At 56.9% G+C, this 14,263-nt stretch overlaps 1 protein-coding gene across 2 annotated transcripts; it reads left to right on the forward strand.

Annotated features, from left to right (window-relative positions):
- Positions 1–4,009: 4,009 nt before the first annotated feature.
- Positions 4,010–9,007, forward strand: FGF17 (fibroblast growth factor 17). 2 transcript variants are annotated; one of them, XM_040242412.1, is made up of 5 exons: positions 4,010–4,044; positions 4,211–4,247; positions 7,211–7,388; positions 7,557–7,663; positions 8,714–9,007. In XM_040242412.1, the coding sequence occupies exons 1-5, from the start codon at positions 4,010–4,012 to the stop codon at positions 9,005–9,007; spliced, it is 651 nt and encodes a 216-aa protein (XP_040098346.1). The 2 variants fall into 2 exon arrangements, with proteins under 2 accessions (XP_040098346.1, XP_040098356.1); XM_040242422.1 differs by having other exon boundaries at positions 7,244–7,388.
- Positions 9,008–14,263: the final 5,256 nt, after the last annotated feature.

Below are 14,263 nucleotides of genomic sequence, written 5' to 3' on the forward strand. Positions count from 1 at the left end.
GCAGAGGGTGCAAAGGGCCTGAGGCGGAACAAGCACAGAGATATGGGCAGAAAGAAGGCTGATGTGATTGTGGTGATGATACTGTTCTGGGCACTGCTCTGAGTGCCTTCAGTGGATTCATGCCTTTAATCCTCATGACTCTGCCCAGAGGAGGGTATTATTAGCCCCATTTCTCAGATGTGGAAAGTGAGGTACAGAGAAGTTAAACAACTTGCCCCAAAGTCACACAGCCAGGATTCAGGCTCAGATAGTCTGGCCCTGTTTTTAACCACCCTGTGGGTGTGAGGGAGACGTGAAAGTTAGAGGGCATTGGGAAGTCTCAAACTGAGAGCAGGGGTTAGAGTTGAGTCCGTGTGTAACTGGAGCCCAGGATGGGCAGCTCCAGAGCTCAGTTATAGCAAAGCGTATGTTCCCCTCAGGGCCTTCTCCCCTGCTCCAGCCTCAGGCAAGCGCCCCTGTTGTTCTCCTTTCCTCTGACTCAGCCACAGGCAATCAACAGCTAGACTGCTGATATTTGATTTCCACATGCTGGCTGGTGGTGGGGGTCAAATAGCAAAGACGGGGGGATCTGCACTGGGGCAGAGGCCTTTGCCCTTCACCCTTCCTCGGCCCAACCTCTTCTGTTTGTCAACAGGAAAGGGGTGGGCTAAGGTCGAGCAGGTGGTGACAAGTGGCAGGCCTGCAGGTGGCCGCCTGTCTGCACAAGCTGGGCTGCGAGAGGCAGGCGTGAGACGTCCCCGCTGGGGGGGTGTTGAACTTGGCACTAGGGGATGGGATTAACCACCAGGGCCCAGGCTACTTCTCACTCCCCTTAGCACCTCATGCCACCCCCCATAAATGTTAATGAACTCTACCCTTCTGCCCCCTCCCAGCTCCCTTGTATCAGGAGAGAAAGTCAAAGTTTAGGTAGACAGGCTGGACTACGTAAGAGGGTCTCTGCCTCTCTCTCCCTCATTCCTGTAGCTCTTGACCCTTTGCAGGAAGTGTCCTTCCTCTTAGCTGATGTGATGGATGGTAGTTTTGACATCATGGCTTGTGGCCATTTCCTTTTGAAAAATTAGGAAGCTGAGACCAGAGAGGTGAAGGAACTTGCCACAGGTCACACAGCCTGGAAGGACCTGGGCCAGGGAAAAGGGATAAAATTCAGAGGCCGGGTCTGAAACATTCCTCACTTGGGGCCCATCACTAGGGTTCCCATGGGGTAAAGAAGCAAACAGAGTCAGAAACCAGGCCTGCAGGTGCAGAATAGGAAGGGACGAAGAGCACAAACAGGCTACCCAGCAGTGCCCCAGAGTCCCTGGCACCAGCCCCCTGGCTGAGCCCCAAGGCCAAGCTTGACAGCGGGCATCTGTTACCATGGAGACCCAGGCTGGGCTGGGGGCTGGCCAGTTAGAGCAGGCCCTTCCCCCACTGACAGGAACCAGGCTCTCTGGCTCAGAGACCTTGGACCTAGATGGAACTCACACCTGCCTCTCCTCACTGCCTTCCATTCCCCGAGCTTACCCCATCACCCCAGACCCCAAGTTTAAGCCTCTCTGCTCTTACCTGTGAGTCCTAGGGATTGAAGTCAAAAGAAGGTAGCTCTTAATACTCTTCCAGGGAGTAAGAGCAGGTGAGGATGAGGGCATGGCTTCCATAGAGGGAGCCGGCACCAATCACAGTGGAGAGTCAGAATCAGGACGTTGCCATGGGAGAGACAGAGTTTAAATGGGGCCCCTAGTGATGGTGCCAATGTGGAAAATGGAAATAACCAGGGGGACCATTGGTACCTTGTCCCAACTGTGCTGCTAACTAGCTGGGAGACCCTCTCTGGACCTCGCTGGTGAATGAGGAGGTGGGACCAGATGAAGAATCTCCTAAGATCCCTTCCAATTTTGACATTCTTTCTGATTGCTTCCGGGGCTTCCCAGGTGGCACAATTGGTAAACAGCCTGCCTCCCAATGCAGGAGACATAGGAGACATGGGTTCCATCCCTGGGTGAGTGGGGAGAAGATCCCCTGGAGGAGAATATGGCAACCCTCTCCAGTAACCCTCTCCAGCCTGGAGAATCTTACGGATCAAGGAGTTGGGCGGGCTACAGTCCGTATGGTCGCAAAGAGTTGGACACGACTGAGGTGTCTGAGCATGCAAGCACGCATGCTGATTGCTTCCAACTCGGGCGCATAATTACAAAGATCAGGGCTGGAGCCAACACTGCACCCCCCAGGCCAGCTCAGGCTCAACTCACCCTTGAGCTCCCAGCGGGGCACCTGGGGTGGAGCTGGGAGTGAGCATGGAGTTGGACCCGGAGGTGTCCCTGCTTGTTGGTGGGTGGGGAGGGGTGGCAGACAACTTTGTGGATTGTTCCAGCTCAGGAAGGTGAGAAGGAGGCCTGAAGGTGAGAGTTTCTCCCTCTGCCTCATCTCTTTAGGTAAATAAATCCCCAGCCAGCACTTCCCTTCTCTTCCCAAGCTGGGGGCACTGTGACCTCCAGGGAGCCTAGAGCTGAAGTGTGAGCTTCCCTCAGAGATGCCCCCTAAGCACTAGCCCCCTCCCATGGCCACCATCAGCCACCTTCTGCAGGGAAGGAACCCTGGTGTAGAGTCCCTGCTCATCAGCTTCCAGGACCAGGGATATTGGGTCATCTTGAATGGGTGCTGTGCTGGGCCGGGAGGGCGTGGACATAGTAGAAAGAATGCACAGTGGAAGAGAAAGAGCAGGGACTTTGGAAACCTGACCACATCATTCGCTAGATGGCTATGTGGATGTGTGTTAGTCGCTCAGTCATGTCTGACTCTGAGACCCCATGAACTGTAGCCCACTGAGCTCTTCTATCCACGGGATTTCCCAAGCAAGAATACTGGAGTGAGTTGCCATTTCCTTCTTCAGGGGATCTTCCCAACCCAGGGATTGAACATGGGTATCCTGCAGTGCAGGCAGATTCTTCACCATCTGAGCCACCAGGGACTAGCTGGGTGATCCTGAACAAATGACCTATCGGTGTGCCTCAGTTTTCTTGCCTGCAGAATGGGGTGATACTTGGCATGGTACCGGGCAGTGTGGGACCACTGGGAGGTTGCTGGCACTTTATCCCAGACAGCTGCTGGGGTACGAGAGGAGGAGGCCCCAGGCTCCTCTCAGCTCCCAGAGGCACTAGAGATGGCTGCTGGCCTGGGGGGAATGCCAAGTGGGGCCCAGAAGATATATCTCTGGCTTCTGCTTAAGCGTGACAATCTCGCTGGGTCTTCCAACATCCTGAGGCATCACTGTGCCCATCTCTCAGAGGAAACCGCAGAGACCCAGAGGCAAGCGGCTGATGCCTGCTCTCCTCCAGGGGATCCACCCAAAGCCCCAGCTGTGCAGTCTCTCTGCCCCTGGCTCCCAAGCTGGAGCACCCCCTATTTGCTGTTAGTCAGGAGGGCCTTAACCCCTCCTTCCTGGTGGTCAGACAGCAGATAGGGGGAGCAAGGGGTGACAGAGACAGTGGAAGCACCTAGCCAAGCCCACCTCCTGCCCCCTGGTAAGGCTTTTAAGGCTCCTTTTAAGCTCCTGGTAATTTCCACCCAGAGAGCCAGAATCAGCGACCCCAGGCCTGGACTGATTGATACCTGCGGCTCACCCTGGGGGAGGTGGGCCAGGAGGAGGAGAGAGAAGGAGGGACCCTGTCGTTGAGGTCCTTGAGGGTCTGGAACAACACAGGAGCCTGTCTTCCTGATCCAAAGCCCCCAGCAGCTCCATCCTTTGCGCTTGGGTAGCCCTGCCAGAGGCTGGCAGCGCCCCGCCAGTGGCTGCGCTTTGCAGTCTCACTGGCTGGGAAGGTGGACTCCTCACACCTCAGTCTCCCAATTATACCCTCCTCCCCCTCCCCCCTCCGCCCCTCTCTCCTCCTCCCCTCTCTCTCCTCTTCACTGAAAACCTGTGGCTCGAAGAGACCTTGGCTTCTCTGGGACTCTGCCCCTGGGGACTGCCCACATCTGCTCCTGACTTTGGGGGCAGGAGGGCAAACGGCCCCAAGAAATCTCTCCGGCAATGGGAGCCACCCGCTTGCTGCCCAACCTCACACTGTAAGTGCACTGCTGTAGGACCCCGCTGTCTTGTTGCCATTTCCAGCCTCGGGGGCAGACTTAATGGTCCCGGGACTGCCACAAGGACCGCGGGGTGGGCACCTGGTGTGCCCTTTGGCTGGCTGTTCTGGCACCCACAACCAGGTCCACCTTGTCTCCCACACAGGTGCCTGCAGCTGCTGATTCTCTGCTGTCAAACTCAGGTAGGTGGGCATCCCCCCCACCCCCACCTAGCTTTTCCCCATCTCTCTCACCCTACCAATGTGGGGGTGGGGGTGCAGTCTCCTTTCGGTGGACAGAGGCATATCCTGGCCTCTTCCCCGGTGCGGTGCAGAAGACTCTGAGGTTTGTGGGGCTGGGATGGCATGGGGTAGGAGATTTGGGGATTGACAGACGTTTTCATTTCAGCCCAGTTCCCCTGGGGTCTCTTCCGCTCCCTCCATCCCTCCACACTGGGTTCCCCCCAAGGCTAAATGCACAGGGGCAGCCAAGCCTGAGGGATGGAGCCCAGCAGTGGTCGGAAGAGGGCGGAGGTGATGGCTCAGGTGAGGCTTGTATCAATACTTGCAAGTTCCAGAGAAAGGACAGGTTTCCAAGCAAAACCACCTGTGTGCACCCCGCACCCCACCCCACTCCCACCAACACAAATGTCCTGCCAGTCATAGTCCTGGGGGGCATCTTGTGGGCACTCAGAATGCCCAGCCAGGGCGAGCGACTCCTTACCTATAGGGCAATGAGGTCAAGCCCAGAGGTTTGTATGGGACAAGATTCAAGGGTTTGCTTCTCCACAGCCCCCAACCCCAAGTCAGCCTCCCCCCAGCCTCAGCCCCCCGTGCGAGGCTCGGTCCCTTTTTGTGATCCTCCATAAAAGTGCAGCTATTAAAATGCACTGGTCCAGAACCGCTCTGGGGAGACATCGCTTGGCTTTCCCAGGCCAGAGGCCGGCTTCTCTTCATAGCCAGTGGGGACTTTTTTTGAAGGTAAATGCCTTTTCTCTGAGCGAGGGAAAGGGGCTGCCTTTGAAGCGGTGGGGGGGTGGGAGAGAGAGAGACACCCCCCCTTTTCCTTCCCCCTTTTGCTCTAGCCCCCGTTCCAGGCCTTTTGCTTCACACATCCAGGGAGAGCAAGAAGAAAGCCCCCAGCCCGGCCAGGAGGGGGCTGGGGGTGGGCCCAACCTGTTCAGGAGGGGGAATTAGCACAATGGTGCGGCTGGCCAAGGCGTTTATGGCCTGGCTGAGGCCCCATTCAGGACTCCAGGAAGGTGGCAAAGCTGTCCTTTCCCCCTTGAAGTGCCCCCTCGCCCCCCTTGGTGGGGGGGCCAGCAGGCCGGACCACAGCCATGCTTGAGGAGCCGTCTGACAAGCAGCTGTCTGCGGCAGGGGAAGGGGAGGTCCCCCACAACCCCCACCCCGCAGCGGGAACATGAAAGGGACAGGCCAGGTCCCGCGGGGAGAGCGACTTGTGGGCTGTGGGCTGTGGGGGGGCGTGGGGCTGCTTTTGTGCAGGGCTAGAAGGGGGATGGGGAGAGGAGGGGGTTTGGGAGAGGGGGCCCTCTCTCTGCTCCTGACCTGGAACAGACAGACAGGAGGAGGCTGCCCGCCAAGAGGGGCGGAGGGTCTGAACCTGGGCCAGGAGGCTGGGGCTGGGGACGGGCCGGACCCCCTCCCCCTGGCACGTAGGCAGGTCCCCCACCCCAAATGCTGGCCTTAGGTTTTCTCAGGGCCGTGGAGAAGTGGGATGGGCAGACCCTGCTCCCACGGGCTGGGGTTGTGGCAACACTCCTGGGCTGTGGGGAGCCGGGGTCCACCTTGGGCAGTGACACACATGAAGGGTTAACCCTGCGCAGGTTCCGCAGGTTCCGCTGTCAGCCTGGAGCTGCTCCCTCACCTTCCACTTCCTCCAAGCTGATATTTCCCACCCCTCCCTCCAGGAGACACAGGCCCCTTACAGATGCTGGGGCTGGGGGGTCTAGCTCTGTCCAGATGGCTGCGATTGAGCTGAGATCAAGGTGGACTCAGGAATCTGGGGCATGGAAAGGCTGTCCCAGCACAGGCCAGCAGGATCCACATGAAGAAACATTTTAGAGCTAGAGCCGGAGCTGTCACCAGCAGCTGGGAAATGTCATCCAGGTGTGCACCTTGCCAGAGAGTGAGCAGGCAGGAAGTGGTCTGCTTCTTTCCCATTCAGCGCTGCAGATGGATAAGGAGAGACCATGCTGGAGAAGGCACTTGTCCTGGCTTTGTATGGAGCACAGTGCATGGTGGCAACAGCCCCTTTCCCCGCTGGGGAAGCAGTGGGAGGCAGTATCACCCCTGACTGGCCATGAGCCTCTGTGGCGCAGGCAGGCAGCCTCCCAGAACAGCCCCTGGGCCCCCACTGGTAGTACCTCTCCACTTCTTCCACGAGGGAGGCCTCTCACCCTAGAGCGGGGAGGAATGCTGGATGGGGCAATGGCTTCTCTGAGGGCCCTGAGCACCCAGGGGGAGTGGCAGAGGAGATGGGCGTGAGCTCAGGAGTTCTTGGTTAGCAGTGTAAAGAGGTGTAAAGAAATGCTTCCAGGGGCCCTGCAGGAGCTACAGAGAAGAGTCTTAGTGCCCCCATAATGGTCCATAGACCAGCTGCTGTGTGTGCACATACATGTGTGTGAGCGTGTACACATCTATGTGAGTGGCATGTGCTAGGCTTGGGCTGTGCAGAGGACTGGGGAGACATCTGGTCACCCTGGCTAACAGAACCAAGCCCCTGGCATTTTGGAGAAGGGACAAGCTCCCATCCTAGAGGCAGAGCAGGGGTCTGTCACTAACCAGCTGTGTGGCCCCATGCACCTCCTCCCTAGATCATGGAGATCATATAGCACCAGCTTGAAGCTTCCTTCCAGCTCCCAGGGTCACCATTCCAGACCTGAACTGTGTCCCCAAGCCCTCGAGCCTGGGCAGCTACTGGTCCTCTGCTCCAGGGCAGACGAGGAGCCAAGAGGTCATGATGACTGCCTCACACACTGGCCTGGGAAGGGCATGGCCAGGTGCCCCCTTCCCCCACCCCCCCTACTTCACAGGGCAAATGATCTGCCCCCACCACACTCACCTCCGCACCCCTCCCCCGGATGGACCTGCGGTGGTGTCACCCAAAGCAAATTGACACTATTTTTCCCTTGGTAACCGCAAAGGGGGAGAATCACCCGTCTCCTAATTTTAACCAGTACGTGAGGGACCAGGGCGCCATGACTGACCAGCTGAGCCGGCGGCAGATCCGTGAGTACCAGCTCTACAGCCGGACCAGCGGCAAGCACGTGCAGGTCACCGGGCGTCGCATCTCCGCCACCGCCGAGGACGGCAACAAGTTTGGTGAGACCCAGCCCTCATGGGAGGCCACCCCTACACCGCTGTCTGGCCTCACATGATCCAAGGGCCTCCCCATGCCCCTCACCCCCACCCAAACTCAGAGGTCAGGCCCCCCGCTGCACCCCTGGGCTGGCAGCCCCAATGGACGGAGGTTTCTCCCCCTCCCCACAGCCAAGCTCATAGTGGAGACGGACACATTCGGAAGCCGGGTGCGCATCAAGGGGGCTGAGAGTGAGAAATACATCTGTATGAATAAGAGGGGCAAGCTCATCGGAAAGGTGAGGCCTGGGGGACAGGGAGTAACAAATGAGTCCGTCTTCCTGGGGTGAGGGCAGGCCGGGTCCTGCAGCATCACACCACCCTCTGCCCGGCCCCACTCAGAACTGTGACTTCTCTCACCCCACCATTCAGCCTCTCTCTGATCCCTTTAGTCCCTGTGGGTCTAAAAGTCCTCTGAGAACACTGGCTGATCCATAAGGATCCTTGGCTCTGGTTTATGGGGTAATTTCTCAGGATAGTGAGGAAGAATTTTAGCACCTATATCACGTACCAGCCCTCATGTTGAGGGCTAAGGGCTGATCAGTGTTGAGAAGGCCAGAAGTTCCCCTCTTAACCCCCACCCAAGGTAAGTGGAGTCCACAGGCTCCAAATGGCAAAATTCATACTAACCACTTACTAGTGTAACCGCTAGTCACTCTCTCTGTAATGGTGGGTCCAGAGTTGTGCAGGGAGAATTCCACTTCCTTTTGCATCAGCCCATCCTGCATTCTGATTCTGGCTGTTCTCAAATATTTGCTTATTTTTGTCAATTCTCAGTCTTCTCATCTGTAAAATGGGCATAGTGTCAAGATTATCTATAGAGCCAGATGGGTGGATGCCTGGTTCTCGACATAGTTGGTGTTTTACATACGTTTACCCCTTCTTTCCATCACACTGTTGCCTACCCTCCCTCCGCCCAGCAACACCATTCACCCAGATGGAGGACTGTTCTGCTTAATGAGTGCCCACTGAGTGTGCACTGAACTGCATAGTTACCTTGATCATTACCCCCAGCTGGATAAACCAAGGCTCAGTCTGGCTACATACCTTGCTCGAGGTGTACAACTTAAAGGACAAGGTTGTATTTAAGTTCAGATCCGACTTCATCAAAGTTTGTTCCTCCCTCCACTTTGCCTCTCCATCAAGAGTGCCCACCTCACCAGGCAGACATTCTTGGACTCCCAGTCTCTGTGGTTCCCTCCCTGGTCCTATAACACAGGCCCATAAGGCAGACACGCCAGCCAAGGTGGGCAGACAAACTCCCCTTCTCTCCTTCCTACCCCCGGCAGCCCAGCGGGAAGAGCAAAGACTGCGTGTTCACCGAGATTGTGCTGGAGAACAATTACACGGCCTTCCAGAATGCCCGGCACGAGGGCTGGTTCATGGCCTTCACACGGCAAGGCCGGCCCCGTCAGGCCTCCCGCAGCCGCCAGAACCAGCGAGAAGCTCACTTTATCAAGCGCCTCTACCAGGGCCAGCTGCCTTTCCCCAACCACGCCGAGAGGCAGAAACAGTTCGAGTTCGTGGGCTCGGCCCCCACCCGCCGGACCAAGCGCACGCGGAGGCCACAGCCCTTGACGTAGTCGGGGACGGGGGCCGCCGCCCCTCGCTCTCGGGCTTTCCCATTCCCCTCCCTTCCTAATCCAAAGACTGGGCTGGGGGTGGGGGCCGGGGAGCCAGAGCCCCCAAGGGGGATGCTGAGGACCACCGAGCATCACAGCCACACAACCCCCACCCCACCCCCGCTGGAAAGGGGCAGGACTGCCACTAACTAGGGCGGCTCCCCGGGGCCCCACGCTGGAGTCTCCCCTGAGGGTGGGGCGGGCCCCCAGGAAGGAAGGTAGAAAAGTCAGTCTCCCTGAACCGAATGGGAAAGTCAGCGGATTCAAGGTTCCTCAAATTCTCCTCCCCGTTTCCCTCAGTCTGCCCCCAGCCTCCGAATTCCTCCCGGCCAGACGGTAGGAAGGGACTTTTGTTTTGGTTTCAGAAAGGGAAAAAAAAAGAGGGAGGGGAAAAAAAGAGCGCTGGCCATTCTTCACATTCCACTACCCAGGCCTGCACCCCCATCCCTCAACTCCCAGCCCCGGAATAAAACCATTTTCTTGCAAACAGGTTATCTGAAGGGGCGCGGGAGAACTGCAAAACTGAACTGGGGACAAACTGGGACAAACTCCTCTCCGAGAGGAGAGGAGGCGAGCGCACAGGCCCGGGAGTGGCGCGACAGGTGGAGGCCGGGCTGGGCCCCGCACCTCTCTGCAGGGGCAGGGGACACGGACAGGGGCAGCCAGGAGGGAGGGATGGCCGGCAGGCTCTGCACCTCCACCCCGCGGGAGGCTGGCGGCCCACGGCGCGCCCCTCCTCCGCGGGCTCGAGTTTCCTGGCTGGCACCGCGCGTCCCGTGCGACCTGCTGGGGCACAGAAACCCCAATCCTGGGGCCGGCCGGAGCCACCGGGGCCGAGGCCGCCTCCCGGGCAGCCGCGGGCGCAGCAGCCTCCTCGCCCGGAGCCAGATTGCTTTTTTCCGGTGAGGAGTCGGGTGGGGGAGGAGCGCGGAAGGGCAGAAGGGGAGGGAGGGCGAGCCCGCGTCCCGAGTGCCCAGGTCCCCGCGGGGGGCAGGGCGGGGGCCACACCTGGGGGAAAACCCGATTAGAGGCTGCGGCTAGAAAAGGCGGGGTGTGCCGGGCGGCAGGGGCAATCCTCCCCCGCCTTCCTCCCAGCCCCGAGCTCCTCTGGTGGGCTTTCCAGACGCCTCCAGGTGTGCATTTGGGGAGTGGAACTAAGAGGCCGTAAAACCCGCCCCTTTCCTCTTTTGCCACGGCTTTTAATCTTGTCAAGGGGGGAGGCTCTTCCTAGCAGTAGCCCCTTCTCTGCTCTTCTCTTGGAAAACTCTCTCGGAGCCCTCTCTTCTGCGGATGAACCCCCCCTCTCCCCCAGACTCAATTTCCCTTCCCTTTCTGCGAAAATGTTAAGGGGAGAGGGGGTGTGGATTTTGGAGAGAGAAGAAAGGATGAAAGACATCCCTTTTTCCCCTCTTCTCCCAACAGTGGCCTAAAAATAAGGAAAGAATGGAAAGCGGTGGGGGAAGGTTGGGGGCTGGTTTAGTCAAAAGGGGAGGTGAGTGGAGTGTGGTCCAAGTGCATGGGGGTGGGGGGATCAGTCACCTCTCCCTGGGTGAGGACTGGAGCCCAGGCTGACACCCCCAACTCCTGGGGAATTTAGACGGCCATAGCCAAGAGGGAGGTCCCCAAGCCATTCTCCCTCCAGCTTGTCATAATTGCTTTTCACTAGGTTGCTTTTTCCTCCCCCCCCCCCCCAATCACAAAGAGTCTTAATCCTGGCGGGGACTGCGGGAAACGTGTAGGGGTCGTTTTCTGCGGGGGAGAGTAGGGAGGGTGGTCTGGAACTACTGCACATAACAGGCGAGTTCAATGGGATTTTCAGGGAAGGGGCAATGCCCCGTAATTACCTGAGGACAAAGGGTTGGGGCCCCAGGTGTGGAAGACTGGACTTGGGGGGCTGAGGGAGGGGGCTGAGAAGGAGGTGTGCTGGGGAGCGGGAGTTCTTACAATCCCTCCGATTTCCGCAGGAATTTGAGACATTCTTTAAAACTCTGGACCATTTCCCCCCAGCTGGGCTCTCAGGCCCACCCCCACCCCTCCCTGGCTGGGGTTAGAGAGAGCTTCAAAGGTGCACGGGGCCCTTTGTCTTGCCTCCCCTTTCTTCTCTGCCTTTCTCCGGCCCCTCCCTCCCTCTCCGTGACCTCCCCAGCTCAGACAGGCCTCTGGGGGCCGGCTCCAGAAAGCCCTCACTGTTTCCTTTCTTGCTTTTTGAGGTGGTGAGACCTGGCGGGGAGGGACAGGGAACAGGGAAGGGTGAGAGAGGAAGGCAGCTGGGGAGGCCTGTGCCACCTCTGACAGTGCCCTAGCCCCACTCCCACCCCGAGCCTGGCAAGTCTCGGCCCCACTTGTGGTCATGGGTCCCCGGCTGGGCCCTAGGAGCCATCTCACCCCACCTTTTCATGCCTCTGCGGAGTGCAGGCTCTACACCTGAGGTGCCTCTTCATGTTCTGTGGAGATATGGATAGTGCGGAGAAAAAAAAAAGTATGTTCAGCTCATTCCCTCCTACCTGGCGGTGCTTTCCAAGATGCTAAAAGGAAGAAAGCAAAGGAATGGGTCTCTAATAATGGGACCTGGTGTGGGGGTGTGGGGGTGCAGAGGTGGGATTGAAACTATCTGTGACTGGCAAGAATTTGAAGGAGAATTCCCCTAGACCTCCGATGGCCGCAGCTCTGGTTGCTTCTGGGCGCCCTAAGTATTCCAAGCCAGTGTGAGGGTTGGGAATGGACATAGTGGGTTGGAAGACACTTAGGGTGAGTTGAACACATCCGCTTCAGGGAGGGTGTGGCAGGAGGGGGGCAGTGGCAGCTCACCTCAAATCCTGTGCTCCGTTTAGGATGCCTAAGAACTCTGGCTAAGAATAGCCTACCTATTGATCTCACCTTTTCTGTCCTGTCCTCCAAACAGCCAGCTGAGGCAAGAGGGCAGCTGAGGCAGGAAGTCAGGGCAGAGATCCTCTCATGCTTTAGCCCTCTAAGCTGGCTTCTAACTAACGTCTGTCTGTTCAGTCCCTCTGACTCCCCTGGCTGGGAAGTCAGTCACCCAGCCCCAGTCTCACTACCCTGGACACTTGGAAGGACCACCTGTCCTGGAAGCTCTTTCCTCCCTGGCCCGCCCTAGACTGTCCTTTCTTCCTTCTCTCCGTCTCAGACTCTTTCTTTCCTGGCCCTGCTTCATAGAAACGTGCCCTGAGATTTGCGCCACTCTCTTATTCCCCTGTCCCTGAGAAAACCAGCATGTCAGCCTTGCACACAACTGCTTTCTCCACCAAACTCTGCACCTTGGCTGGACTTCCCAAGGTGCAGAGACACTGAGCTCTCTCTCAATGACTGCAATGGCTTTCCACGTGGTCTCTCTTCTACACACACATTCCTCAAGACATCACATAGTTTGTTCAACTCGCCTTGCTTTCTCTTACACCACAGCACTGCCTCTATCACACCATCTCTAGCAGACTCAGCATGGCTTGCAAGCTCCTGCCCAGTCCTGCCCAGGCACCCCCCTTCAGCCCTATCCTTCCAGCACCCCTTCAAGAATGCTGGCAAAAGTACAACTCTTGCCATCCAACAGGCACACTGGGCCTGTTTTTTTGGTTTTTTTTTTTTTTTTTTTGGCCATGCCACGAAGCTTATGGGATCTTAGTTCTCTGACCAGGGATCAAACCCTTTCCCTCTGCAGTAGAAGCGTAGAGTCCCAACCACTGAATTGCCCAGGAATTCCCGCTGGACCTATCTTTGCTCCAGAGTTTCCCGTTGCCCAGGACACCCTTCGCCAGCATGCTGGCAAGTCCAGACCACAGACATCTCCTCAGCTCCACACATGCCCTTCACTCCCCCAGGGACGGTGGCCATCTCTGCTGTCCCTGGTTCCTCTGGCCATAAACTTGCCCTCGCTTTAGGGCACGTATCATGGCTTTTCCAGAACCGTACTTACTATGGTCCTAGTAAAAGCATAGTCCTGGTTCTGCGGGACAGCATGAGACTCTGATGTAGATTTAGTCAGTGTTTGGCTCCCCCGTTATACCCAGCACGGTATGTTACACAGAGTATTTATTGAAGAAATAAACCAACTGGAGACCCAGAAAGAAGTCCAGCACCTTGTGGTCCCTGAAGGTGGAGGTAGGATGAAAAGTCAGAATCCTGCCTCTAAGCTCCATCCTTAGGTGGACTTGAGCAGGAGGGGTCTTAAGCAGTTAATCCAAATCGTTATGTATTTCCTACAACATACAACCGCTGTGTTAGTCCTTCAGTTACTAAAAAGATGGACAGGATAGTGTGTCATCCTCTGTCAAACTCAAGATGCTGGAAATTTAATCGAGGCGGGGGTGGATAAACCTATGGGGCTTCCCAGGTGGCAGGAATGGTAAAGAACCCACCTGCCAATGCAGGAGATGTAAGAGATGTGGGTTTGATCCCCAGGCTGGGAAGATCCCCTAGAGGAGGTCATGGCAACCCACTCCAGTATTCTTGCCTGAGAAATCCCGTGGACAGAGGAGCCTGGCGGGCTACAGTCTACAAGGTCATAGAGTCGGACTCAACTGAAACAACTTAGCACATAGGCTGTACCTATAAAAAGGCAGTTCTTTTAAGGACTGTGGGAATCTGTCTCTTACCCCTAATGGATATACCATAGATTGCAAAGCGGCATTTGGTACATTCATGGGAATTCCCTAATGGTTTAGTGATTAAGGATTCGGGCTTCCACTGCAGGGGTGTGGGTTTGATCCCTGGTCAGGGGACTAAGATCTCACATGCCACACTGTGGCAAAAAAAAAAAAAAAAAAAAAAGGTGGTATATCCCCAAAGAGTGAAAGGGGAGGAAATAAAGACATTGATGTGTACTGAACTCCAGAGATGTGCCAGGCAGCACACAAGGCGAGCTCACATTGGAACCCCTCATTTAGTGGGTGAGATTATTCCCATGTCATGTGTGGGTGGGCTCAGACTCCGAGATGTTAACTCACCCACACCCGCAGACAGGGAGGAGGACAGTCAGGATTCTCTCCTGTCTGTGACACCTATAGTGTGATGTCCTCCATTCCTTGGCCAGGCACAGTGGCTCCAGGGATGTATACAGGGGGGCGGTGCTGGGAAGGGCTGGGGTTTGCATGATCTTGAAGAATGAACAGGATCTTTGTTAGCAAAGAAGACCCACAAGGGGGAAATATTGAGAGTGAAAACAGCAGAGGAAGAAGGGCTTTGAGACAGGGAAATGTTGAGATT

The sequence above is a fragment of the Oryx dammah genome, unplaced genomic scaffold (assembly GCF_014754425.2).
Source record: "Oryx dammah isolate SB20612 unplaced genomic scaffold, SCBI_Odam_1.1 HiC_scaffold_1, whole genome shotgun sequence".
Classification (NCBI taxonomy): domain Eukaryota; kingdom Metazoa; phylum Chordata; class Mammalia; order Artiodactyla; family Bovidae; genus Oryx; species Oryx dammah.